Source organism: Gadus macrocephalus, chromosome 19, assembly GCF_031168955.1.
Source record: "Gadus macrocephalus chromosome 19, ASM3116895v1".
NCBI lineage: Eukaryota > Metazoa > Chordata > Actinopteri > Gadiformes > Gadidae > Gadus > Gadus macrocephalus.
The window spans coordinates 12,038,725-12,066,522 of record NC_082400.1 but is presented as its reverse complement, the minus strand read 5'-3'; the positions used below and the strand labels follow the sequence as shown (position 1 = coordinate 12,066,522).

At 48.7% G+C, this 27,798-nt stretch overlaps 2 protein-coding genes across 2 annotated transcripts; one reads left to right on the top strand and one right to left on the bottom strand.

The window, feature by feature from the left end:
• Positions 1-389: 389 nt before the first annotated feature.
• Positions 390-23,819, top strand: si:dkey-97m3.1 (fatty acyl-CoA reductase 1). Its single transcript, XM_060038764.1, has 14 exons — positions 390-621; positions 5,883-6,192; positions 12,889-13,064; positions 14,757-14,936; positions 15,473-15,650; positions 16,596-16,640; positions 16,842-16,960; positions 17,447-17,514; positions 19,119-19,290; positions 19,729-19,858; positions 20,187-20,314; positions 20,764-20,866; positions 22,529-22,624; positions 22,779-23,819. Exons 2-14 carry the CDS (start codon positions 6,001-6,003, stop codon positions 22,797-22,799), a joined length of 1,608 nt encoding a protein of 535 aa, XP_059894747.1. The 5' UTR covers positions 390-621; positions 5,883-6,000; the 3' UTR covers positions 22,800-23,819.
• LOC132447802 (endoplasmic reticulum-Golgi intermediate compartment protein 2-like) lies at positions 22,673-27,798 on the bottom strand. The gene is made up of 13 exons (XM_060038785.1): positions 27,596-27,798; positions 27,194-27,329; positions 26,924-27,032; positions 26,767-26,813; positions 26,617-26,684; positions 26,387-26,427; positions 26,183-26,284; positions 25,911-26,006; positions 25,535-25,590; positions 25,155-25,253; positions 24,713-24,810; positions 24,070-24,232; positions 22,673-23,386 (listed from the first exon to the last, which is right to left on the bottom strand). The coding sequence occupies exons 2-13, from the start codon at positions 27,297-27,299 to the stop codon at positions 23,238-23,240; spliced, it is 1,134 nt and encodes a 377-aa protein (XP_059894768.1). The 5' UTR covers positions 27,300-27,329; positions 27,596-27,798; the 3' UTR covers positions 22,673-23,237.

Below are 27,798 nucleotides of genomic sequence, written 5' to 3'. Positions count from 1 at the left end.
TATGCCTATAGAGCGCTTTTGTAGACAGTCAAATACACTTTTGAGTGTCCTTTTATTGTATTATACAGACCTTCTTACTTACAAACACCTAGAAAGTAGAATGGGTCGAAGTTTCAAGGGAAACAACTATAGTTAATAATATTAAAAAAAAAGATGTTGGGCTTCAAGCATCGCAAAAACGAAAGTATTTGTGGAAAAGCTTGTAGAAGAACATTTATAGATATTATAAATTAACAAGATATTAATTAGGATGTTGCATTGTCGCTGGACCAGAAGAACCTGCTGAACCCAGCCTGGGGTTCAGCAGGCCGACCAATCACAGGCTGTGATTGGTCGGTCGGGTAGATAGGTCCCGCCCACTGGTCTGCCCATCAAGTTATCTCCCACCGCCTCCCAGTCCTGAGGTTAGTTAGACCAGTCCCGAGGTGAGAACCAGCACGAGCCAGACGACAACGAGACACGCGGAGCAGCAGACGGGAGCGCCAGACAGCAGTGAAGAGCACGTAGACCGACGCACGAGCACGTAGGGCGAGAAAGAGACGCTGCCACGAGCGACTGACAGGCGGACGTTTTGGAGACTCTCGGTCAAGACCCCCGCGAGGAGTTGCTCTTCATCTCCAGGTAGGAGGACACGGGAGTAGGAGACGCAGCGGGGAGTAGGATGCTGTGGGGTCGTTGGGTGGTGCTGTGTGTGTAGTCTGGCGCGGGTCGCCTGAGGGATGCATATGACTTACCGTCCTGTAGTTGTGAGGGCTAACATGTTGAAGCAGGAAAACCGACCCGTTGTCTGCGGGACAACGGCTGCAACCAGTCGCCAATCAGTCGCACGGGGAGGTTATTGTTTTGGATTCACACGCCTCGATCTAGGATCCGATCGAGAATAAGCGAGCGATGCCTCGTTAATGGAGCGATTGGTTCGTTTCCATGTAGACGCCGTGTTTTGTTTCTGTTTCTCTGACACTGACAATAGAGTTAATAAGAGGCAATTAGCGGCGTCTCTGTGACGTATGGGTGGCGTGCAGCCTGCTGTGACAGGATAAGGCTAAGTTAGAACGTGTTTCAATCAGAAATGTCTCTTGGTTCTTATCATTTCTGTAAGTGTGTGTGTCCTAGACTTGTTAAGAGTCAGGATGGTCTGATTGGGGATGGATGCCAGGAATTGTATTATTTTATAACAATGTGTCCATGTTCCCAGAAGTGTAATGACGTTGTGGATGATGTCAGCTCATTCACCACACCTGTTGAACCTGAACCACATCCTTGAACACACGCATACACTCACACACCCCCATCCCCACCTTCCACATTCTGGGTGTCGTCACTGGTGGAATATGACATCCAACAGGATTTCTGTAACTGAAGAGTTGTGCAATCGAATGTCAAAGGAACACGAGTCCCCCTTCAACGGCTCCTCTGGTCTGCGTTACTCACTGTGGAGGAACTCTCCTCAGACGCTGGAGGACACAGACTTGGAATGAACAGGTGTCCCCTTAAGGTGGTCTGTAGAATAATAAGTCTGGAACAACATTGCTAAGAAACAATGCCGTTATTCAACAGTTAATTTAAATGAAAGTGGGAAGGAATTCACACCCAGGCGGACGGAACCTGTTTGAAGCAGAACAACAACCAACTCTCGAAGGCTGCTCTTTATATTATGTAGCAAGTCAATTGTTTCCTTCCAGCATTACTGGTTCTGCCAATCCAGTAGCTGACAGGTTTATCGCTCTCTGTCTCTCGTGTGTCTGTACCCCCCAGGGACAAATGAGAGAAGCTTATTTTGTCCTTAAAACTAAACTGTTCATTGTTCATGGTTGGTAACCATGGCTGTTTTTCACCAGATTTTGATGATTGTCTTCTACTTGGTCTGAGCTCAGCCCAGCCTCTCATGCTCAGCTGGGGGGCTGCAGGTCAGGGTCAATCACAGCTCCCTCCCCATGCTGACTCGTTCGCTCTCTGATATTTTCGAGCCAACCGAGGTGAGTTTTATATCAAACATGTCGTCAAAGCGACACTTGATAATCTGGCAGTTTCATGACTGGATTAAAATAATCTTAATATCTCCAGTGTCTCGAGTCCCCAGATGAGTTACTCTGAATCTCCCTCTCCTTGAGTCTTTCAGCAAAGATCGAGTGGCCGTTGTGTCCTCTCCCATAGAAATGTTTCTTTAAACCAAAACCCGGTCCTCGAGTCACTCCTGGTGAACCGTACTGTGATCGCTGACTCACGGCGGTGATTCATTAACGTGAATAATCCTTCAAGCCTCCTCTGTGACAACACAACGGGATTACGAGTTTCTCCGTTGCGTCGACACAGAAACGTGGTGACGGATGTTTCAGAAGAATGAATGGATTACTCAGTGTTATGTCTCTAAAGAAATATGAATGAATGGAGGCCGTTGGGTGGGAAGATGTTATGAATGACGGTAGTGCTAATATCATTTAGCCATTAGAACAAACATTCTGTTCACTGATTGGTATGAGATTAGAACACGGTGGGTTTTATTGTGGTTGGCAGCTGTCAATGACTCCTATCACAACCACCACTTACAAAAGTTTTAAATAGTTTGTGGCCCCTCCCTGTGATGTCATCCCTTGTTCTGCTCTGTACATCTCACACCTCCACTTGTGATGTCAAATGGTTAGGTTCTGGATAGGTTTCCAGATTTTGGAAACCTTCAAATATACTTATTTGGCTTAAAATATGAACTTCTTCGTGCCTGCACTAATGGCTTGTCAGAATGGCATTTTACAGCCTGTGGTGCTCATTAAGGATCTCTCTCTGCTTTAGCTCTCTAAACCCTATCTGCTCCTTAATGACCTGTCTCTGCTTCCACTTTGTAACCCCAACCTGCTCCTTAATGACCTGTCTCGGCTTCTCACTGTCTAACCCCTAATCCCTATCTATATGCACTTAGTTTCCCTTTCTATAAAACTTCTCCCCATGATGACGAAGTAACGTGAACATCCACTCTGGTCATTAGTCAGTGTTGCACTTCTATAGGATCAGGTGTTCAAGCTGCCCTGACCATGTGGTGTTAACGAGGTGAGGTGCATTTCGGTCAGAGGGCTATGAAATCTACCACTGGCGGTGCTGATCCAGGGTCAGTTTCCAGCTGTGTTGCGGGGGTAAGGCGAGCACGGTGGTCCAGATAAGGGGAGTAAACAGACACCCATGTGTGTGCGTATGTGGTTGCCAAATCTGTCACTGATCAGTGTCACAGTATACGGCATGGAATTGTTAAGTTGTTATTGTAAGAGCTTCATTCCACGAGTAATCTAACCTCTTTGATACAGAGGAGCTTCAAATATTTGCATAACCGTGTCGTTCTCCCTAGGCAGGCACCCTAACAGTCACACAGTCACAGAACTTTTTGGTTTAGTTATTTTTTCCATTTTTTTTTTTCCGTAAAAATTGTGAATCTTTGTAATAGTGATGCTGATGTTAGATGAGGAATACTTTGTCTCCAGAGGTCGTAAAGCACCTTATTCCTGTACCTCCTGGGGGCGGAGGGAATGCTCTGCCTCTCAGCAAGTCTTTGACAGTTTATAGAAGCCCTCGGTTCAGATTGTGACATTCATGTTGATGTGGGTACGTCCATGGCATGAAGTATCATCACCCTTCATGGGTTGGTGACTTGGTGATTGAATAGGACGTTATTCGTCTCAATGCTGGGGTTAGGAAATCGTTCTCAAGAAGGCCTTCAGGTAGTTTACCGACATTAGGGTTCAAACCCGGGACCTTGTATCCGTGGGCATCAAACACCTAACCCCCAAACGGCCCTGTCCCGTTGATCTGCCCCCCCCCCCCCACCCCTCTGTGTCCCGCTACGCTCGGTCACACCCGTCTTCATCCTAGCGGAGTTAGAACGGGGACGGGTGTGTTGGCCAGCCTGTTGGACCAGTCCCTGAACCCGTCGGAGCCCCACCCCTGATGCTGTTATTCAAGAGAGGAATGTTAACGTTGGAACTCCCTCTGGTAGCAGAGATGTTGGTAACCCGTAAACCCCAATACACTCACTGAGGACTCTCGGAGGAGAGCGCAGAGGTTACACTGAGGTTGGGTCTACACTGTGTCTGCAGTCTACCTGACAGCCTCTCTGAGCAAGGTGACCCCCAGCCTTACCTCCTCCTCCCCCCCCCCCCCTCCTGGCTCCTCTCCCCTCCCTGCTCCTCACCCGAACCTGCTCCTCCTCACCCCTACCTGCTGCTCCTCCCCCAACCTGCTCCTCCTCACCCCTAGCTGCTCCTCCTCACCCCTAGCTGCTCCTCCCCTTCCCTGCTCCTCCTCACCCCTACCTGCTCCTCACCCCTACCTGCTCCTCCCCCCTACCTGCTCCTTAATGACATGCGTCTGAACTCACTGCGAGTTGCTCTGGATGAATCCCCCCCCCCTCCACGCAGTGTCTCCTCGTACCACGTTACTCAAAGGGACCTTTAGTCTCTCCCTCTGTGTGGCGCCTGGCACTGCCAGTCCTATTGAGTCGATAGTGGCTCTAGTTACTCCCCCCCCATCTCTATTCAGCGGCCGCTGGCCTCTGCCCCCCCCCCCCCCCATCTCCTCCGTCTCCTCTTCCAGCCGCTCTGCTGACCTCCTTATGGAGAGGGCGGGGAAGAGAGGATGGAGGAGGAGAGAGGGAAAGGGAGGGAGAGTAGACACCAGACGAGACATCAGCAGGACTGGGCCTGTTGCTGTCTTCATCACAGTCTTCATCAGTCAGTCTTCATCACAGTCTTCATCACTCGGTCTACATAACGGTCCACACAGAAAGCCTTCCTATTGTAGGCTGTGTGGTTTTCTTTGCCTGTGAACAGGATTTCACAGTAGGATTATTTTCAATGGTTTACATCTCTTCCTCTACATGTTTAATGTCCGTCACCGGTCCTAGAAGGTGACTGAGGCGTGGTCTGCTGCTGTCCACCGTACCAACGCCTGCATGCGGAGGGTCCAATACGATGTAATGCCTCCGGAACTTAGTCACCTCCAGACACACTTTGGTAGATGAAGCTTAGGGAGCTCACTGCGAGCACACACTCGCTTTTTAGGGTAACCTGATGAACGAGGAGGGGCTGAGGGTCTCGATCCCACCCTCTATGAAGCCTATAGATTCACTACGGTGTGTAACGTTCTCTCACCGAAGACCAGGTCTAGAGCGATCCCCTGCTGACACTTTAGTGTGTGGGTGGTATCTAGGTCAGGTACCGCTCTAGGGGGGAACTTGCCTCCTGTCCTTGGGCAGAGTCGGCTCGCAATTTTCCTTTTGCTGTCTCGGAAAATCTCTTGGGAGACGATGAATGAAGCGCTGCAGAGAATAACGACGCGTCCACCCGGCCCTGCGATGAGTAAAAGGGTCCGGTTGGTCAGTCTCACTTTGTTTAAATAAGGAGGATCCCGTTGGTGAGCATTCAAGTATCCAGCGTGGGGGTCCGGTATAGTCTTCACCAGCCTCACATCCATCCTAGTGATGCAAGGCTATCGATCTGGCATCTGCTAATGGTGCCAGCGGTGGGTGGGGGGGGGGGGGGGGGCCGGGCACCCTGCCCACTGCCCCCTGCACCCTGCTGTGGAGGAGCAGACGTCCTCCATCCCAGGAGGTACACAGGCTTTTCCAGTCGCTAGGAAAACATAGCTTAAAGTGTAATTCCGGCGAAAATTTAACCCCGGGGTCTATTTTCCGTTGATCAATGAGTACAGAGCTGGACTCTTTATCTCTCCTGCTCCTTATCGCTCTGTGCCTGAGTGGCTCATGGCAGGCCGGACTAAAACTGGACCTCTGGATTCTGCTGCTCACCACCGGGGCCCTGTCGTGCTAACGGGATGTTTGTTGTAGTGTTGGCCACCGTTTAACTCTCGCTCTCGCTCTCTCTCGCTCTCTCTCTCTCCAGGCGTAGACGTAGTTGGCTAAAGGACCGTCTCCCCCCCCCTCTCAGCACCACCGGGCGTCTGGAAGCTGATAGGCTGGCTTCGTCGAGCGAAGTGGCGGGCGGCGGTGGCGGCGTCGCCATGACGGCGATGGTGGCGGACTACTACGCGGGCAAGAACGTGCTGATCACAGGCGGCACGGGCTTCATGGGCAAGGTGCTGGTGGAGAAGCTGCTGCGCTCTTGCCCCGGGGTCAAGGCCCTCTACCTGCTGGTGCGGCCCAAGGCCAGCCAGTCCGTGGAGCAGAGGCTCAGCGACATGGTGAAGTGCAAGGTGAGGGGACGGGCTCGCAAACGCCGCCGCACCTTCTGTAACACGCCGCTGCACCTTCTGTAACACGTCGGTGCGCACGCACGCACTCCTCCAGGAAACACAAACGTCACACAAACAGACTTGATGAGGGCCAGGTAGGGATGAGTAGGACGGCAGGAGAAGGGAATTTACCATACCCTTCTTCTGAGATCTGGGACTCATTTTCCCAGATCCCTCTGCCAGCCCCGCCCGGGGGATGGGACGGGTGATGGAGGGCATGCCCCGCAGACGCAGTCCAGGCTTTAGGGGTGTTCCCGCCGGTGTGTTTTGATGTGGCCGCTAGGAACCGTCGAACGGGAAAATCCACTTTTAAATAAACGGCCACTTTCAGAAAGGTTGGATCAAAACAAATAAACGGGTTATGAAATGATTGTTTTACCCCTAGGCTGGGGCTTTCTGTTTTGGCATTTATTCAAATGTAATGAAACCAAAGGAGCATCGGACTGACATTCAAGTAGCTACAGCGCTACGTGTCTGTTTACAACATTTTGACTATTGTTTCACACTCGCACATTGGAGCGGACTGCGTCACCTCCTCCCCCTCCAGACTCGACGCAGCACACTGAGATACCGGCGCTCTGACACAGCTATTCACTGCATACGGTCTTGGTGTCTCCCCAACTGGAAGAGCTCATCAAACTGCTTTTCCGAAGGGAAAGAATACATAAAGGGTGTCTCATCTCAAGATTCATGATGGGTTATGAGACGACTAGCCTAGCTTGGTGGATGCTAATGCTATCAAGGTGCCTCCATAGCTCGGTCTGCACCCGTGTGTTCACGTGATCAGAGAGGCCTGTGGTTCTTGTCCGCTACCGTCTTCAGTATGTCAGGAAGTCTTCCGCTCTCTTACCCTCCGTACACGCTTTCTCAAACTCTCTCATGCAGGCATGAACTCCATCACTTATAAACTCACCATCACACTCGTTAACTCATTAAACTATGCACGTAATTAAATATAGACCCTAACAATCATGCACATGCTCTTAAACTCTTACTCTTTAACTCGTACACAATCGCACACACTCTTGAACTCTTACACACTATCACACATGCTCTTAAAGTCGTACACACTCCCACGCACACACGTACGCAGATAAGCTTTCTCTCCCAGACACACGTGTTACACACACACACACACACACACGGACACGCATGAAAAGGAATGTAACTGAAGAGGAGCAGGTTGGCCTTGTTGGTGAATCAGTCTTTGTTTTATAGTGTTCTTTTGATCAGTGAATCTGCATCAGTCCCAGAGCGTCGTTTGTTCTACAGAGAACGGCTCTGATCCTGTAATGAGCCAACTCTCAGCGGGTTACGGCAGCCTAGGCACCGTAGTGGAGAGACGGGAACCGGCAACATATAACAACGCATAATTGTATTAATTTGCATAAATTAACTCTAAATTGCTTGATTGGGATCTGGAAATGTGCTCCATTTAAATCGAATGTTCCAACATTTAAGCATTCAAACTTTCTTCAAGTGGAACACAACCTTGCTAATGAGTGATGCAGTGGTTGTGTGTTCTACTCCCATCCTGGAAGTGACTGAGTGGTTCTGATCCCGTTACTGTACGTTCACACCAAAAGCTGTAAAAGATGCAAAATCGCTGAAAAGCTCAAAACGCAACGCTGTCCAAAATATTTACAGCTCATATCGCTCTTGCGATTTTCATGATTCATGTCTAATAGAAAGTGAATGGGCGTTCATCGCTCAAAACGCTTTACAGCTTTTGGTGTGAACACACGGTAAGGTCTGTGGGCGTTGGGGAGCGCCATACCCTTTCCCCTGCGAGCGGTTGGTGTCTTCAGAATAAAAGCGTCTGCTAAACGGTGGTAGAAGGAAGCGATTCTTTATTGTGCTGCAATAATTAATGAAAGCTTGGCGGGGTGCAGCTGTGCGGTCGGCTGTGTGGGCTGCCTGTCGTCATCTACTGAAGACCTATCACACCCAAGGTGTGGGCTTCTCCCCCCAACCCCCCCCCCCCCCCCCCCCCCCCACGATGAAATGGTCCGGCACTGGGTATCCCGCATATCTCCCTCTACAGAGGAGGGATGGATCGGAATGTGTTCATGTAGGTGGGGGGTGGGGGGTGGGGTTGTTCTGCTAGTCGGGCCTGTTCCCCTTATGTACCCGAGGCGAGAGGAAGGTGTTTTGTGAGGCAGAGGACGTCGTAGTCCTATTCATGTGCGGTATGCTGCAGCGGCATTGACAGGTGGCTGTATCTTTGCCTCACTGTGTTGAGTTTGAGTCAGCGCTGATTCGTTATAATCTCACAGTGCCTCCCCAAAGGTAAACTCAGGATCCACCCCCGTCTCCTCCCCGTCTCCTCCCCAACACTCCCCCTCTTCTCACCTCTCTGCCCCTCAGCTGTCCTCGACCATCCTGCTCCTTTTTTTTTTACTTTTTTTTTTTACTTCCTGCTCTGTTTTATTTCCTGCTGCTGGTTTGACTCCCCCCCCCCCCCCCCCCCTCTCTGTCTGCTCACACGGCCCTCTGCAAACACACCAACATGGACCCCAAAAATGAGCCTCTCGTTTGCTCTCTGGATTCACTCCAACATGTCTTCCATCAATCGGCATGTTGGTTTCGTTCCACAACAAGCCGCTGATCCTGAGACCGATTTTGTGTTGTCCTGCTGGCAGGAAGCTGAAGCACGGTTCAACACCTTTTGAGTCTCCACTTGACTTGGTTTGGTTTTGGCTTTGCATCTTCTTAATCCTGGCCGCTGTAATCAATTCATCTACACGTACTCCATGACCTTTCAAAACAACATGCTCAGTCGCATTCCCCTATATCATTTGTGTTTGTTGACTTTACAAACCTATGAGTTTGTCCTCGACCAACAGGCTCTACGAGTTTACTAAACTCCTCTTTGAACTCGCTAGCTCTGGATCCATTTGAAGGGTCATGGTTTGAGGCCCTGATCGACATGCGCACACACATACACACCTTCCTCTTTGCAATCGATTACCACGAGGCCCAGAGGAAGCCTGTAGTCCGGTGTGTCTGGTTCTAGTAAGTGTGTTGAAACTGCTGGTCTGAAGGAACAATCGGGCCACACCTGTTTGGCTTCACACAGACTGCAGTTGATTGTGGGTTGGGACACTTGCCACATGGAGGTAGAGATCGGTTTATAGTAGAACACTGAACCTGTTGAAGTCTTCTATTCAGTTCAGTTTTGTTTTGTAAGAAACCATTGATGTGTGACGATGGTGTTGATACCATCGTGACGTGTGACGATGGTGGTGATACTAAAAGTATGTAGTGGTGAGAATTTAAAGATTATCAAACCCAATATGGGTTCATATTTGGATGGATTCTGTATTAAAGTTATAACCCGACTTAAGCGTGCACAGTGTACGACGCAAAAGCCTGGCTCGCTCTGCTGCAGGTGGTGGTTTTTTTTCTCTGCCAAGATGCGTTCTCTCGATTTACTGACTAAGAACAGGCCAGATATAAACATTGTCTGGGTGCCCTGACCCTGTGGGTCATGGAGGAGTATATCTACTCAGACGGGTGTTTTGGAGGCTGACCTCTCCCCCCACTTCCTCAGCAGAGCACTTTGTGGTTGGTGCTAGTCTTCGTGGTGAAGGAAGCTGGCCTCCTGGATTAAGGGCAGCTGGTTCGCTGGCCTTCGGCTGCAGCACCAATCCTCTCTGGGGAGAGGGGCTCTTTGTGAGGGTATAACTATTCAGGATGTTTTGATGCAGACGGTTCTGGTTCCACTTGTAGAGCCCTATCCCCTCGCACGACTGACAGGAGTCAGTCAACAAGCACACGTACACACCCTTAGAGCCAGGCTCTTTCTGGACCAGTAGCTGGGCTCCGTTTGCCTGCTGCTGTGTGTCTATGCTTGCCAGAGTGTAATTGGTAGCTTTAATCCATGGCTGTGCGGGGGCACTGAGGCTGTGGGTCACACTGATCGCCTCTACCTGCGTCACCGATGAGGTCTGCTGGCCTGACGGCCGGAACGAGACCCGTCCTACCAGAGGGTGTCCCGTTACACCTGCATATCGAGTGGGTCTCTCTGACCTAGTTACTGCTGTTGAAATAAAGAAGTATCAGACAAACCCATAAGATAAAAAGGAGATAAGTTCTGCTGTTGGTTTTCAAAACCTTCTTTTAAAACTCTGAAATTCCGAGTGCACAACCTACTTATTTTCAGGATATCGGTCGGGCTCTAGTTCTGACTTACTTTTAACTTTTGTAGTCTTCTCGTATCAAGATTTCCGTTTGGTAGCAGATGCTCGATATTGATACGAGTACATCGCCTCCGCGGTTAAACCTTGGCAGCGTATAACAGACCAGCAGACACTGGCATCACACACTGGTGTAATGCGTGCATTGGTCCGGCTACATCTGTGTTGGGTTGACGAGTGGGGCACCCCCACCCCTACCCCCCCCGCCCCCCAGAGAGGCTGAGAGGAGGCAGCCGTGGTCCTCGTGTGTGATGAATTAATTAGGTCGCAAATTAGCTGGAGTTGTGAAACAAATTGGTTCACGAGAGCCCTGGTCTCGCGGCTAAGGCACGCTGTCACCGCAGGAGAGGAGAGGGGAGGAGTCTGTCCTCCTCCTCGTCACCGCAGGAGAGGAGGAGTCTCAGGACTGTCCTCCTCATCGTTCGACCAGGAGAGAAGGAGATTCAGGACTGACCTCCTCCTCACCACAGGAGAGACTGTCAGGACTCTGCCCTCCTCGTTCGACCAAGAGACGAGTCTCTGGACTGTCCTTGTTCGACCAGGAGAGGACTCTCGGGCCTGTCCTCCTCCTCACCACAGGAGGAGTCTGTCAGGACTCTGTCCTCCTCCTCGTTAACAAAGGAGTGTCAGGCTTTCCTCCTCATTAAGGAGTCTGTCAGGTCTGTCCTCTTCACCCACGGGCGCGCTGGAGAGATTGTCGTGCCGCCTATCGGTCTCGGCTTTCGGCCCCCGCTCTCACTCTCGTCTTTGTATGTCTCAGTCTCCCCTTTCTTCGTTCATGTGTGGGTCTCTATATTTCTGTCCCTTGTCTCAATTTCTGTCTGTCTTTTTCCCATTGCTCTGTATTTTTAGCTTTCTGCTCTCTGACCCATCGCACTCGTTTTTGGACGTTTCTGTCATTCCGCTACCCGGATACACTTTTGTGTGTGTGTGGGTGTTGATGTGTGTTTGTCACACACAGTCTCTCTACTGTCTGTTTCTCCTGCAGGGTGTGACTGCATCTTTACGGAATCTTTCATACCGTTGACAAGATGAGGACAAAACTCCTGCCACTTTATAAAAACCCATGTTCAGTCCTATAAAGATGGTGAAGGAAGTTCATCATGTCGGAACACTTGTTGGTGTGTGGCGCCTGCAGGCGCATCAATGGGTTTGGTTGGGGATGGGGTCCCACGGTCCGTCTGGTTGCCCAGTGGAAGGCTCCTGTGTTCGGGTGCAGCCGGGAGGCGGTGCTGGGGTACAGCCTGGCGGGGTTGTTGGGGAACAGCCGGGTGCGGTGGGGTCACGGATCTTGTTCCTCACGGAGCGCCTCCTCCTCTCTGGAGACGCTGGCTGCCGTCCTCGGGTGTTTCCTTTCACCATCGACGCCCTCGTGTGTGTGTGTGTGTGTGTGTGTGTGTGTGTGTGTGTGTGTGTGTGTGTGTGTGTCGAGGTGAAGGGCTCTGCGCCCGGTGGGTAACACACACGCCCTGGATCATACGCAGGTCCTCTCAAGTTCACCGCGTCCCAGGGGTCATGCATATTCATGTGCCTGTGGAATGAGACGCCTGCACCCAATTAACTAATTGAGTCTCTTGGGCTCGTTCCCCTTAATGAGGTCCGAGATCACTTCCTGCGGAGATCTTAGTGCAGCTCCTCTAATGGTAAGAAGCTGTGCGGAGAACAGATCAGTTCCATCCCCCCCCCTGATGCAGGGCGATGGATCTAGTGGTGTTTAACAGACCTCCAGGTGGACACTCCGACTTGTGATGTCACACTCCCAGAAGTGATATCACAAATAAATGTATGGCTCGCAGGGTCTAATCTCCCACAGATTAGGCTAGGGGCCCTTTAATACTGCCACAGTTGGCAAGGCGGGGCGGGATTTGGTCCGCCGTTCCCCATGGCCCAGTACTGGGGTGTCTTCGAGAAAGGAACAAAGACCCTGGCTAAAAGTCAAAGTGACATCCCTACTAGTCCTGGCTGCGTGGGTTTGAGGCTTGGTAGGCACTTGTCAGCTGAAAGGCTGGAACAAAAGCTGCATTATGTTTAAGGAGGAAGGGATGGGAGAGGTGAAGGCTCCTGTGGTCAGCAACACGCTGGTTGCACGCTCAGCATCTCAGAGGACCGCAGGTGATGGCAGTAGTTAGTCACCATCTCTGCGACATTCTCCCCAAGTTTTGACTGGTTGCAGCTCTCCCTAATGCAAGTATTTTACCCTCGCTCTTAAGAGAGCAGGGTTTTGAGTGCTGAGTGGGCAGCTATATAAACGTTCCTATCTGCTCCCATCTGACTCGGCACAACCTTAACCAACCACAGCCCTGTCTTATTCCTTCCTCTTCCTTCTGGTTCTTTTTTTAATCAACCCCAGTAGTGTCGTCATCTTAACCACTGCTTCCATCAAGCGTCATTGCCGTTCAACGATAAACGCCAGCGGTTGACTTTTTTTACTTCACACGTGTCTCTGTCCTGTTCCCAGCTGTTTGCGCGTGTGCGGGAGGAGGACCCCGACTTCCACCAGAAGATCATTGCGGTGAGCAGCGAGCTGACCCAGCCCGGCCTGGCCCTCGGCCCGCAGGACGTGGAGATGCTCTGCGGCTGCATCAACATCGTCTTCCACTGCGCAGCCACCATCCGCTTCGACGCGCCACTCAAGTGAGTACGGGCACACGTACACGCATGGGAACACGTGCGCACGCATGGGAACACACAGACACAAAGACTCCAATTTCCTCTTTTAATGAAATATGTCTGTTTTTTGGAGAGAGCAGTGCATTCTACCATCGATACAGAAATACCTTGTATCAGGTTTGTTCAGAACTCGCACCGTTTGTTTATCTTGGTTGCTCATTCGGGGTACATAAAAATAGTAACGATGTAAGATTGTAGATGTAGGATTGCTGGAAAGGCTCCCCCTCTCCTTCGCTCCCCCTGTCCGTCTCTACGTCCCCCTCTGTCTTCTCTCTGTCCTTCTAAATACCTCCAGACAGCCTCACTGACCGAGAGGTGCGCCTGTCTGCCTGCGGGTCATTGAGCTCCCACCTGTCACCACAGGAGCCCTCTCTATTGGCTCGTATGTGTTGTGTTGAGCGTTGTGTGCATGATGGATGCTCCTGGCTGGGCCAGAGTTCAGACAGGCACTCCTCTTTCCTACACTGCTCTCTCGTTCTTTCTCTCTCTCCGTTCTCTCTCTGTTCTCTCTAACCGGTCTCCGACCCGTCTGACGCGTCACACTCTGATGACGTGGTAACTGGCTGAGCAGGAAGCGCAGGCGTCAAACTGAAATTATTCAGAAATTGAAGTGCATTGTAAACCGTATCGGGTTCCAAGCTCTCGTCACATTGCCTGACAAATTTAAAAGTCTAAAATTGTATCAAAATATGGAACAATTAGGGCTTGTGGGCTCGTGGACGGCTTCGTCTCGGGCGGTAAGCCGTCCACGAGCCGGGCATATCGAACTGTTTATTGTCCTGCCTTGAGGTGATTATCCCGTTTATGCTTCTTCTTGCTTGCCAACATAATAAAACAATTCAAATACTTTAATAATTATGCTTCTTCTTATTCGTATTGCATGCTTATTAAATATATACTCTGTTTGAATATCAATAGTACACTTGAATTTAAAAAACACTTTTCTAAACAATGTGACAAAGTGCTTTACAGATCATGACAAATACCTCACCCCGTCAGGATAGACCGTTTGACCCTTAATTCCTCAAATTCCTGAGCGCAGTTCCATAGTTGCAGGACCCTAACGGAGGGTTCGCAGGTTTGATTCCCCCCTGAGTTATTTAGGAATGGAGTTCAGCCAGTTCTAGTTCCAACCTGAAGAACCAGGGGAACCACCTGGGACTCGGGTCGTCATGCCCTATCCCTAACCCTAAATTAGGTGGTTTCACCGGGTCATCAGGTGGTTTCACTGGATCACTAGTGAAACAACCTGAAAAAACACGTATGACGTATAACCTCTCCACCTCAACAAGGATTCCAGGTGTGTTCATAGTGGATTGGTTAAGATGTCCTTGCCAGGTCGTCATACACAAGGTTAAAATGATGTCAGATAAACGTGTAAAAGTGTCCTCATTGCCTGTAAAAACATAAAAGGAGAGAACAATCCCCAGGTATCTGTAGTGATCAAGCCTGATGTCCTCACCTCAACGGCAGCTGGGGCTTGGTAGTGGTGACGTTTTAGAATCAACAATCAGGTCCCAGGAGTAACTCATTCCAGAGGTTCCATCAGAGCGCCGTCCAGATGGGCACTATATGTACGGTCCAATGTTGTCTTATGACTAAAAGGAAAAAGTCAAATGTGCCTACACATTCAAACTCTCTCTCGCATTCTCTCAGGCAGGCGCTGCAGCTTAATGTGATCGCCACCATGCAGCTGCTGGGTCTGGCCCGCAAGATGCAGCACCTGGAGGCCTTCATCCACGTCTCCACCGCGTACGCCAACTGCAACCTCCACCACATCGACGAGGTCATCTACCCCCCTCCCGTGGAGCCTACCAAGCTCATTGACTCGCTGTCGTAAGTCCGGAGGATGAGCACTACGATGATGAGCACTATGACGATGAGGATGATCACAATGAAGATCAATATGATGATGGAGATGATCACTATATTGATGATCACTAGGATGATGATCACTGAGGATGCTCACTATGATGATGAGAATGATCACTTTGATGATCACTATGATGATGAGGATGATCACTATGATGAAGAGGATAATCACTATGATGAGGATGATCACTATGATGAGGATGATCACTATGATGAGGATAATCACTAGGATGATCACTATGATGAGGATGATCACTATGATGAGGATAATCACTATGATGATCACTATGATGATGAGAATAACTATGATGAGGAGGATAATCACTATGTTGATCACTATGATGAGGATGATCACTATGATGAGGATAATCACTATGATGATCACTATGAAGATCACTATGATGATGAGGATGATCACTATGATGATGAGAATAACTATGATGAGGAGGATAATCACTATGTTGATGAGGAGAATCACTAATGATGTGGTGGTCATGCAGGTGGATGGAGGACAGCATCGTGGAGGACATCACGCCACGGCTGATTGGCGACCGGCCCAACACCTACACGTACACCAAGGCGCTGGCGGAGTACGCGGTGCAGCAGGAGCAGGAGCACCTCAACATCGGCATCATCAGACCCTCCATCGTGGGCGCCAGCTGGCAGGAGCCCTTCCCTGTAAGGCCCCGTCTGCACACCTCATCTCAATACATCCCATCTCTGAATATGTCCACTATCCCTCATCACTTCATCCAACTCTGAATATGTCCTCTATCCCTCATCACTTCATCCATCTCTGAAAATGTCATCAATCCCTTCATCCATTCAAACATCTAACTCTCCTTTCCATCAGTCTCCTTTAGCTCCTCCCTCAGGTGTGAGAGGGTTACTCTGTACTCTTCACATTAGCCCTCACACACGCGAGGGTTACTCTGTACAGTGTTCCCTTTGAAAACAATAGAAGTGACATCACTTGATTGGCAGCCATCTGAACCTGGTTTACTAAGCCTAGCCCACCTTGTTGTTCTGTGAAGCCTAGCTCGTTATACAGCACCGCTGTTAAATTTATCACCCCGGGAAATGGCAGTTGGACATCCCTGACGTTTTGCTGGCTCACACATTCATTGATAAACATTTTTCAGCTCTGCTGGATTGATTCATGGGGCTGATTGTTTTATTACGGTGTATTTTTAGATCAGGTGGTTACGTCACATGTAGATTCTCCCAGTCGTACGATAGACCAGTTTTGTTGGCCCAGCGGCAGGTGTAATGTACCACCACGTGCCGTCGCAAAGTGGGTCTTTCGAGGGATGAAGAGGAATCCAGGGGGAACCGGTTTCACGCTCTAGTCTCGCCGGGGTCCGCCTTTGGGGTTTTTTGTAGAAAAAAAAAAAGACAAGTATTGCAATGTCTTCAGTCAGGCTCTGAGCCTGCGTGTCGCACTTCAACACGGCCCTCAACCTTGACTGTGAACCGATCAGATGCACTTGTATGCAGAATAAATCATTTTTGTTTATCAATGGATGGTTGGGAAGACTTTGATGATGATGTTGGCACAAGTCTTTTAGCAGCTCTTTATTAACCCCAAAATGCTGATCAAACATGTCCTCTCTGTTCTCTTAGGGCTGGATCGACAACTTCAACGGGCCGAGTGGAGTCTTCATAGCCGTGAGTCAACATGGAGCTGATGTATGATCTTATGAGAGAGTGGGGCGAGACTGTTTAGTGGTCAAACAGGGTTCACCTGTAGTCTACCTGGACCCAGACCTAGACCTGTCTCTTCCAGGGTTCATCTGTAGTCTACCTGAAGGAGACCAGAGCCAGACCCCCCCCCCCCCGATCTGTGGGTAAACTCTGTTGTGTTTCCAGGCGGGGAAGGGCCTCCTGCGTACCATGAGGGCCAACCATGACGCGGTGGCGGACCTGATCCCGGTGGACGTGGTGATCAACCTGACGCTGTCCGCTGGCTGGTACACGGCCGTGCACAGGTCAGAGCGCCCCCTGGAGGCCCCTCAGCAACGCACCTCAGTGACTGTTTCATGGTTTAGAGTAGTAGAGGGGATAATGGAGTGGAAGATATAGTTACGCAACGATAGGACGGAGATAATAAACTCTTTGTCAGTTTGAAGCCAATTCTTGTCAGTTGAAGAATATAAAAACTAAGAGGGTTTAAAACTTTTGGGAGACAAAGGGACACGTCACTCTAAGATGGCGGTGTGTTTGAGGAAATGTGAAGAGACAGAATATTCTTCATCTCTCAGTGCAAAGAAGGAAACTGATTTATTCATTGAAAAGCAGTTGGACTTAATTTCAGTTCCATCACTCAGCGCCGGATTTGGCCTTCCTGGGTTAGGGCCTGATCTCACAGGCACTCGTAAACGTCTCAACGCCCAGTAGGGTGGAACATTGAGGTGAATGTTAGCGATGGCGACCGGTTGTTTAATCTTCTGTCCTCCTCCTCCCCCCCATTTCAGGCCTAAGACGGCGATGGTCTACAACTGCACCACAGGGGGCATCAACCCCTTCCACTGGGGCGAGATCGGTAGGTGCACCCAAACCGTGCTCCTGTGACTCTTATGCTGTGACTCTTATGCTGTGACTCCAATATGTAACTGAGGTGTACTTTTGACAGAGTACACCGAATTATCAAGTCCTGCGTCTTCAGTAGGGATGTGTCGGTCGCGACCGATTCGTTACAACGAACGAATCCCGAACGTGAACGACAAGAACTGGTTCCCCAAAACAAGAAGAACTGGTTCTTTGATTCTTTTTTTTAAACATAAACCAAAAATATGGTCACGTAAATAAAATATACAAACGAACAGAGCTTCGTCTCCCCGCGACTTATATTGATTGAGTCTACAACGTTCTCAAAGATTCAGCCAATGAGAGGTAGCAATGGTGTTGCAATGGCACCTGGGTAAACCAATGACAAGGCAGTACCGTCGAATATGCGCGCTTTCTGTCTGACGTATCTTGGGTCATACCATTCGACGTGGGGCCACTCATATATCCCCCTACATTTTTTCGAAAATAGACTTGACCTCCATCTGTTTATTGGATAAACGCATTTCCCAATCCCAGGAGTCTTTGCTCCATTCTACGTCAATTTAAGAACAAACAAAGAAATTAAACTGCAGTTCGTATTTTTTATTTATGACCATGAAAGTTCTGTAATGCCTGAACAATGAAGAATTAAATGTAAAGTCAAATACAATTATAATTGTAAAACCATGAATGAAATATAGAGAGTAAGCAAGTGGTATAAATATTGGTGGGACGTTTGGTTATACTATATAGTGTATCTTCTCGATTTCCACGGGGTTTAGAGCCTAGAAGTGGTTTAAATTATGCTCACGGCGGGGGGGGGGGCGGTAGACACCAAATGACGTAATCTGACGTAACGAACGAATCAAAACAAACGAATCGTTATAGTGAACTGAACTGAAAGAACTAGTTCCCGGAAAATAATCATTTTGCCCATCCCTAGTCTTCAGCGCATCATGCTCTTGGAAAAGCTAATATGTTTATAGATGGGTTCTTAATGGCAGAACCAAAGATCCGGTAAAAGATGGGTAGTTATTGGTGATGGTGGCAGAATCTTTTAAAATGGCGTTTGGAAGGTCGTCGGGACGATGTGACAGACGGACAGACGGACGGACGGATAGGAATTAAGCTGATCTCCCCAAGGAGTGGAACGGTTCAGAACCCTCCAGTGTCTCTGCATGCCAAGTGGCGTGCCATCGCAAGGCATTGTGGGTACTCCCAGCGCCGGCCTGTAGCCGCAGTGTGCTGTCGCCATGCCAACAGGGGAGGGTGGCGGGTTGGAGGACGGCTGAAGGGCGCGGCCCTCCGACGGCGGGACGCACATCTGGCCGTCGCTTCGGGTCTGGTCGTGCGGTTGCCATGGAAACCCCCCCCCGTGTGTGCGTGATGTAATGTGTGAGGTCACTCTGAATGAAGCGTAGCGGGGGTGGTGGGGGGAGCCTAGAGGGTCTCCTCTCTCCCGCCGACTTGTCCGTGGGGAACACAGTCTAAGGTCACTTTTTATTAAGTCTGTCCTCCTGGCTGTCATTCAGACCCCGGTTTTGCGTACACGGTTCGCGGTTAAGATGCGTAACGACGGCTCCGTCCTCTCGTCCCCAGAGTACCACGTGATGAACACCTTCAAGACCAACCCCCTGGAGCAGGCCTTCCGCCGGCCCAACGCCAACATCACCTCCAACTACCTGATCAACCAGTACTGGATGCTGGTGAGCCACCGGTGCCCCGCCATCCTCTACGACATGTACCTGCGTCTCTCCGGACAGAAGCCCACGTAAGTCTGAGACGAGCTGATGGGCCGTTTCAAAATGGACCCTCTAGGAACCTCCCCAGTGGGAGAGTCCAGTCCGGATGATTGATGGATAGATCCGCCTACCGGTGGGTACAGTCCACTGGGTAGTCTCGGGAAATAGTGGCCCTTTTTGCTAAACCATCTCAACGTCTATTGTAATGCAACACTGCTGTTGAGACTTTTCTTCAAAAGCAGTGTTTCAAGTGTAGCTACCGGAGTATCACTACAGGAGTGACCACTGACCTTTTGACCTTCATCCTCCTTTCTTTCTTTTTATCTTTCGCTCCTTCATTCCCTCCTCTGCCCTTTTCTCCCTCCTTCCTCTCTTTGCCTCTCTGTCTCTCTCTGTCTCTCTCTGTCTCTCTCTGTCTCTCTCTTTGTCTCTCTTTGTCTCTCTCTGCCCTCCCCCCATCCCTCCAGGATGATGCGTATCTTCAACCGGCTCCACAAGGCCATCGGCCTGCTGGAGTACTTCAGCAACCAGGACTGGGAGTGGAAGTCTGACAACATGAGCATGCTGCTGAACCAGCTCACGGTGGAGGACCGCAAGGTGCGACCACCGTGCGCACACGTACACATACACTCGTGCATATACACGCACACAAGCGTACTTGTTGACATTCTTTATTATCGTGGTTCAATAATTACTTGGCAATTAATTAGCATTTTACAAGGTAATGAAGAGCTTAATTTAGAACCAACGCCCTCCTGGACATTCTTGTGTATCCTTCTGATATTGTTCATGTATTACGTATAATAATCCCAAATTCCCCAGACGGGATAAGTAAAGGTTTCATCTGTGGCTGTTTTGTGAGGGGATGGCGCCCCCTACTATCTGGGTGTGGTCAAACTAAATGTATATTCTTTAAATTCTTCAGACGTTCAACTTTGACGTGCGGCAGCTGAACTGGCCAGAGTACATCGAGAACTACTGCATCGGGACCAAGAAATACGTCCTCAATGAGGAGATGTCCGACATCCCTGTGGCCCAGAAACACCTGAGGAAGTGAGTTTACGGACAACATTCTACCTGATCCAAACTGTGTGTGTGGCTTTCAGGGCTTTCTGTTGGTTACTATGGATATGGAGAGTGATGTATAATAGATCTTTCATATGACAACTAGGCTGGAATTTAGATGGTGTGAATGTGATGCACTTCCAGTTGATCATTTATAACCGCATAAATCATTCAGAGGGGAAGACTACTAATAACCACATTTTAAAGTTTAAAGTAGGCTACACATGTTTTTTTCTTGTTCTTTTATTATTCCAAACTATACTAATTTGACCATTTTATGGTTCTATTATCATTTATTTTTTATTTTTTAAATGGTTTGAAATGCATCTTGATTCCTCTCAAGTTAAAGCAGCTGAATGCCCTTAGTGTTTTTAAAGGAAGCTTTAGGGACTAAGTGAAGAGGTTCTCTAACCATTGATGCTGTTTGATCCTACCAGGCTGAGGAACATCCGCTACACCTTCAACACGCTGCTCCTCATCTTCATCTGGAGGGTGTTCATCGCCCGCTCCCAGATGGCCCACAACATCTGGTACTTCGTGGTGAGACTCTGCTTCAAGTTCCTCTCCCACTTCCGAGTCTCCAGCTCGCTAGTCGCCTGAGGTCAGCTGACCCTCGTCCAGGAAGGCTCACCTCCTTGCTTCGCCCTCTCTGGGGTTACTGGACCTTCTGGGCTTCACAGCAGGGTCACGGTGGTGGTGGTGGTGGTGGTGGATGGAGAGGTTTAAGAAGGATGTTTACTTGAAGAAGAAAACCAACAAAGTGGGCTCTTCTCCACCATTCAAGTGGAATGGTTGCTTGTGCGCACCTTACGATACACATTGGACATGTTTGGGTATTTTTTACATCATTGATTTGTATATGCAACGATGCGCGTGTTTGACTCTTTCTGGTGAATTCCGAGCCCGTCTGTGTGCTGTGTTCTTCAGTCCAGACCAACTGCCTTTGAACGAACATCACAGGCTTCTTTTGTACACAAGGAATGTTTCGGCATTTCACTTTTATTTTCTTTCACTGTCAAACTCCCTTGTCCTCCTCTTTTAAACAATGCTGGGTCTTTGTCATTTGTACTGCCAGGCGAGGGTTGAGACGACCAACCCAGACCAAAATAACTACCGGCTATACTGGTTTATTACAATAACTTACCTTTGTGCTGATTGAGCCAACAAACTAGCGAGAGCCGGCGCTGTGAAGGTGTGTTGCGGCGCAGAGGCGCTGGTTTGATGCTCGCCAAAGCTGCCTGTTTGTACTGAAACTACCTTTTACTATTTTTACATATTTTATAAACCCTTTCCTCTCAAGCGGATAAACCTTGAGGTGTAATATATTTAATAAGAACATTCAGAAGATGACCTGTAAATAGGTGAACCTGTATATGGCTGCTGATGACCAAAAACAGACCCAATGTCTGACTGTTGATTCAGCAGGTTGGTGGAATCTTCCTCGTGCTTACTTTGAACACTCCCACGCGGGGAGAGATAAGTCTGAGTTTGATTTCCAAACCTGACTCGTGTGCAGTATTTATTGTAAATTTTCTGAGATTACAGAACACAAATGGAAATCCATAGGATTTATTTTTTTAACACCCGTTTATGCAAAAGTCCATGTCTGGGGTGTTACCATGGTGACTGTGGGCAGTGGGAGCAGGCTAGGGCTGCGGTGCTCAGAAGGGCCCCGGTTTGGTACCCTTGATGGCGGAAGGTTTTGCCATCAAAGCTGATGATGCCAGATGATGTCAGCAGGACCGAAGAGGTCGACGGCAGCTCACTTGAAACACAAGACTCTGGCCTTTTATTGAACTCTATAAAAATCTGCTGCTCCGCAGAAGTTATGACTTTGGGAAGGGAAATGTTTCATCCTCCTTCTGCTTCAACATCTTCTACACGTCTGCTTGGCTTCAGTCCAATAAACAAAGTGAGCATTACGTGATGTTGATGCCTGTTTCCTTTCACTAACATCATAGCCCTAGATAAACCATCTAGCGGAGCCCAAAGTATGACCTCCTAAAGGTCATCTCTTTCACTCTATTCCTTTCTACCTTTCAGAAAAGAGATTGCATGTATTTGGTAAATCTTTGGGTTTCTATCTGGATTCTCGTTTATATCTGCATGAATGCATGGACGTTGTCTTTATAGATCAGCATGAATGCATGAACTTTGTCTTGACAGCAGAACAACCTTTTACTCATTTCACTGGTTATTCAGAGTTTTGTCGGGGAGCCGATAGTCACCAGTGCCTGCACACTCTACAGCTACTGCAGTGAACATTTACAACAATTCCTGCCACTGCAGCGATTAAAGGTTTGCATGGATTTTAAACCCCGTTTTAATTCAAAGAAAATAGACATCTTGGTTTATCATTATTTTATTATTATTCTTAATAATAATAAAAATAATAATCGAACAGGGAGTATAAAATGTTGTTAAAGACGGCCATTTTCTTTCTTTGTAACAGTGGGACTATGGGCAGACCTAGGCTCCTGTACTGGCCCTGGTGCTGGCCCCGGGTCCTAGCCCCGGGTCCTAGCCCCGGGTCCTAGCCCCGGTCCTAGCCCCGGTCCTAGCCCCGGTCCTAGCCCCTGGCCTCCTCTCCAGGGGGGAGGTGGTCGTTCTGCTGCTGGCTCGCCTGTGCCTCCTGGAGGAGGAGGATACACAGGAGGACTCATCAACTCCAAACTACAGATGGATAAAGCAAACGACCACTACCACTCCTTGACAGACAGGACTGTCGGACGTATTTCACAGATGTGTATGTTTTTTTTTGTTGATAATATTTTGACTCCATTTAACCGTGAACAATGTAATCATAAATATTTTAGTAGCATAGGACAATCATTTTAAATGGCGACTGCTTATGAAAACGCTATTGGTCAGGACTTAACTTAGGGTTTAGTCAGGACTCTCCTCTGGGGGATCAGTCAGGACCCGCCTCAGGGGGTTGAGTCCGGACTCTTCTCAGGGTTAAGTCAGTACTCACCCTCACCTCTGTGGGTTTGTAGACTCCCAGTTTGAAGCGGCAGCAGACAACGTCCACACAGGAGCCCACGAACCTGTGCAGCATACCTTATGGGGGGGGGGGGGGGGGGAAGAGAGAGAGAGAGAGAGAGAGATGACATGAGTGTTTGAGGGCGGGGCGGGGGGGAAGAGACGACATGAGTGTTTGGGGGGGGGGGGGGATGGATGTATATGTTTGGGGGATATTATATATATATATATATACACGTGTAACAATGTTTTTCATAAAATCTGTACCAAGTAAGCATATGCAGTGAAGTGTCTGCACTGAGTGAGTATTTAACCTGATTCCTGATCTTCCTTCCCAACGAGCGAAGTAGGCGAATATTTTACATATTTTGATTATGACGAATTCCGTTATGACAATGGAGAATGTTAGGTCTGTGTTGGCTGCGATATTTAAGCAATAATTGTTTACATTCCATTTTACCAAGCGAACCTGTCCAAAAATGAAACCCCATTAAAGTCATTGGTATATAAACACTCGTATTTGTATTATTGAAGCCATACAGTAGAAATCATCCACAGAAACTTGCAGCGAATTTGGCGACGTCATTAAGGAGCAGGTAAGGGTTCAACAGTATAGAGAGACGGGTGATAAATGAGCAGGTAGGGGTTGGACAGTGAATACAGAGACGGGTCATTAAGGAGCCGGTAGGGGTTAAACGGTATAGAGAAAGGTCCTTACGGAGCTGGTAGGGGTAATGCAGTACAGAGACGGCGTCACAGACCTGTGGTGGAGAAGACGCCCCCCACGATGCCACACAGGCGCACCAGGAACTGTCCGAGGGGCATGTGCTGCTCGCGCACCGTCACCATCAAGGCACTGGTGTCGTACTTCACGAAGATGCCGGCGACGCCGTGGCTGCCTGCCGCGTGGTCGATCTCCCGCTCCTGGGCGGCGCATCGACATGATGAAGGTACCCGGGTTAATTCACGTTTACATTCAGGGCATTTTAGCAGACACTTTTATCCATAGAGACTTGCAAAGCGAGGCAAGGCAACTTAATTTATAGAGCACTTTTCATACACGAGGGAGACTGAAATTGCCTCACATCGTCGTACATAAAATTAAATGAGAAAATAAAAAGGATAAGTAAAAGAAAAAAAGTAAGGCAAAGTTAAACAATTTAGAATTGAGTACCTTTGTCAGAAGAGAGAAAATAACTACAGTAAGGATGTTCATAGAACCAAATGCCAAGCACTAACAATCACTAGGTTAACCTTTTCCCTGTGTACGACAAATATAGCTAGGATTAGATGCTGCACGATGCTATGTACTATTTTTAAGTGCGAGGAGATACAACACACATTAAATGGGTAAGGGAGGGGTGTTGGGGTAAGGGGAGGGGCTTTGCGTGTTCTCAAACTGACCCGCTCTGTGACGGAGAACTGGTGTGTGTCTGCGGAGATCTTGTAGGTGTGTAGTTTGGTGGGCACCACGGTGATGAAGTACTGGAACATCTGGTTATCTGGGGAGGAGAACGTCCGGAGGATCAGTGGGAGCATGTATCTTTAGGACGATATTATTGGACTTAATACAGACATCTATCGACACATCAAGCCGTGAGATAAATAATGAAATTATTAAAATGAGGGAAATACATTCTTCGTACCCTGAGGACAACACAATTCTTTAAACCAAATTAATACAACTTGTGTTTTATTTATGAATAATGATATATTTATGATTTTAGTCATTCAGCCAGTGGTCTTATTTTAGACGAGTCGTTTTTGAGAAGGTGAGGGCAGGTGGTTCTGGGACAAATACAGGTCGACTGCAAACATTGGGGTCGGAACCAAGAACCTTTCTTACTGTTAGGGGTGGTTTTCTGTGTTCCATCCAGGGGATGGATGACTCCTGGCACCTCTTCCCCAAAGGACAGGAGGTCTATCCGGTGGGAGAAGTTATACGCTGGAGGAGATGGAAGAATTTATTTCAAGACTCAAATTACTATCGTAGCGTAGTGATGGATAAATGTCCAGTAGTATTGTGGTTATTGATACATGTCCAGTAGTGTAGTGATTGATACATGTCCAGTAGTGTGGTGATTGATACATGTCCAGTAGTGTGGTGATTGATACATGTCCAGTGTAGTGATTGATAGTGATACATGTCCAGAAGTGTAGTCATTGATACATGTCCAGTAGTAGTGCAGTGATTGATACATGTCTTGATAGCTGATATTCCCATACTTTGGTGGCTGACGAAGGCGGCGATGTGGGCGTGACCGCGGGGGTGCTGTATCGGCCTGAAGAGGATCAACAAGTTTTATGAACATAATGTAAAACCTGGGGAACGGCTTGTTACCATTTCAAAGAAAACTTGGAATAACTTTTGGAGCGCTTCTTTAACCAAATGACATATTTTCTTCTTCAAGGGTCATGAAGGAATGACACCTAACGCGTTTTAAACATTTGAGATTGAATTGGCTTGGGCAAAAGTAACAAAAGAAGCTAGCTAGATGTACGCTATTACGAGCCAAAGCACTTGTTCACTCGTACACTCGTTCACGAGTGACAGAGTAGAGCTGGAGAGAGCATGAAGCATCCTGGCTTCGGCAGGACTCACTTTCCCACCGTGATGTGGAAGTTTCCCGCCACCTTGTTGACATAGATGTGCCCATGGATCCTGCACGCGCTCAGTGGCTCCAAGGATGCGCCCTCTCTACGCACACACAAGCACACACGCATACATACACGCACACACACATGTAATGTCTGTGTTTAAAGTCATTGAGCAGCTTTAGAAATGGGGAAAGATGTTGTGCATGACACCCAACTCCAGTTAAAATGATGATCCCTGCTCTTATTTGACGGGGTTCCCTTTGAGTAACCACTGACCTCAGGGGGAGGGTCGTTGGCGCCCCCTTGTGGACGGTCTTGTACAGCACGTCCTGGAGGGAGTGCTGCTCTCCCAGACCCTTCTGGATCACCAGCAAAGTTCTGGTTCAGAAGAGATGAAAGGCGCCGGGGTTAGGATACAAACGACATACATTGGTATTGGACATCAATCCACAGTTCCTCAAAAGAAAAAAAAGTCAATACCTGTGCCAGAGTCTCTGTTGAGGCGACAGCTCGAAGATCACCTGAGAAAGGAGATAAAAGTAAAAACTAAGAGTAACAGGAAAAAGTGAGTCTGATGAAGGGTTGGGGAGAGTGGAGAAGGGTGTGGATAACCGGTCGCTCCAGGCTATTTAAAGCTAGCAGTTAGCTCGTTCTAATGCTACCATACCTGCTCGGTCAGGATAGATGATCTATAAAAAGGTTGTACTCACAGGTTCATACTTCAGACCGTTGGACATAATCATGGTTTCAGCCAGATCCAGAATATCAGCGCCGACATCTGAAATCAAGCCATCACCGCTCTGAATACATTATGTATTACTCCTTTGCAGTGATTGAGATACAAAGTGATGTTCACTCACGCTGGCACTTCATTGCAACGGTGATGTCGATATTTATTCTCATTTTGCTGTAAAATGGGAAAGAAAAATAGGTGAATTTTACACGTACGTCAGATTCCGTCCAGACCATCATTGGGGCGTGGCTGCTGACTTCATTCAGTCCTTCTTCCTGACCTACCTGGAGAAGTCCTTGTCCACCTCGTAGTCGTACTTCATCCAAGTGTCGCGGTAAACGAAAAACTCCAGCACGGCTAGAACGGCCATGACCCCGAAGGCCAGCAACGAGACTGAAGAGGAGACACCAGATTCACCCATTCATGTTGTTGTTCACCCTCTCGTTCTGTTATTCACCCTCACGTTGTTTTATTCAACCTCACGCTGTGTGTTATTCACCCTCACGTTGTGTTATTACTTTAGTACGATGTATAGTAGAATGAAGGGGGCCCACCTGTGCCCCCGGACGCCGAGGTCTCCATGTAGCTGTCCGGGACCTTCGGGAACGCGTCCAGCTCCTTCACCAGGCTCAGCGCCTTCCGCCGGGACAGACGCCTCATGACGCCTTATCGATCACCGCTTATCGATCACTGAACAGGTCCATCCCATTCATCAGCAGGACGGTAGAGGATTAAAACGGTGGTCATTGCAGTGTGTCACCTTACAAGGAACTGTTTCATTTACAAACCCCAGGATATCAGGACCCAGGTCCAGAGACACATCGAAGGTTTGAAACAAATACATGCAGTAATGTAAGATACTTTACTGCCTTTAGCCATTATAACTAGCCAAATCTCACTCCATTCCCACTGTGTCGAGGCATTGGTGCGATCTATAGTTCTTATTTGCAGCCTACCTGTGGAAGTCCTCCAGTGTGTCCACGAAAGGTTTCCTGATTCATGATTCATTTGGATGCTGTTTTGCATCAACTGATGGATGCCGACAAAGGTCGGTACCTGACGCAGTCTCTCTTCTCTTTCCTTGTTGTGGAGGATTTTCTGCCTGGACTGACGCCCACCGCCCGGTGGTGGAAGAGGAGACAGGTCTGCGCATGACCGG

Excerpts from the sequence above, each read along its gene's own strand:
- LOC132447802 (XM_060038785.1), bottom strand. The coding sequence starts at position 27,299 with ATGAGGCGTCTGTCCCGGCGGAAGGCGCTGAGCCTGGTGAAGGAGCTG. Across the intron at positions 25,254-25,534 it reads CGCCTTCGTCAGCCACCAAA|CGTATAACTTCTCCCACCGG; the intron begins GTATGGGAATAT and ends CATCTCCTCCAG. Across the intron at positions 24,811-25,154 it reads ACAGAAAACCACCCCTAACA|ATAACCAGATGTTCCAGTAC; the intron begins GTAAGAAAGGTT and ends TCTCCTCCCCAG.
- si:dkey-97m3.1 (XM_060038764.1), top strand. The coding sequence starts at position 6,001 with ATGACGGCGATGGTGGCGGACTACTACGCGGGCAAGAACGTGCTGATC. Across the intron at positions 13,065-14,756 it reads CGCTTCGACGCGCCACTCAA|GCAGGCGCTGCAGCTTAATG; the intron begins GTGAGTACGGGC and ends GCATTCTCTCAG. Across the intron at positions 20,315-20,763 it reads GCCCAGAAACACCTGAGGAA|GCTGAGGAACATCCGCTACA; the intron begins GTGAGTTTACGG and ends TGATCCTACCAG.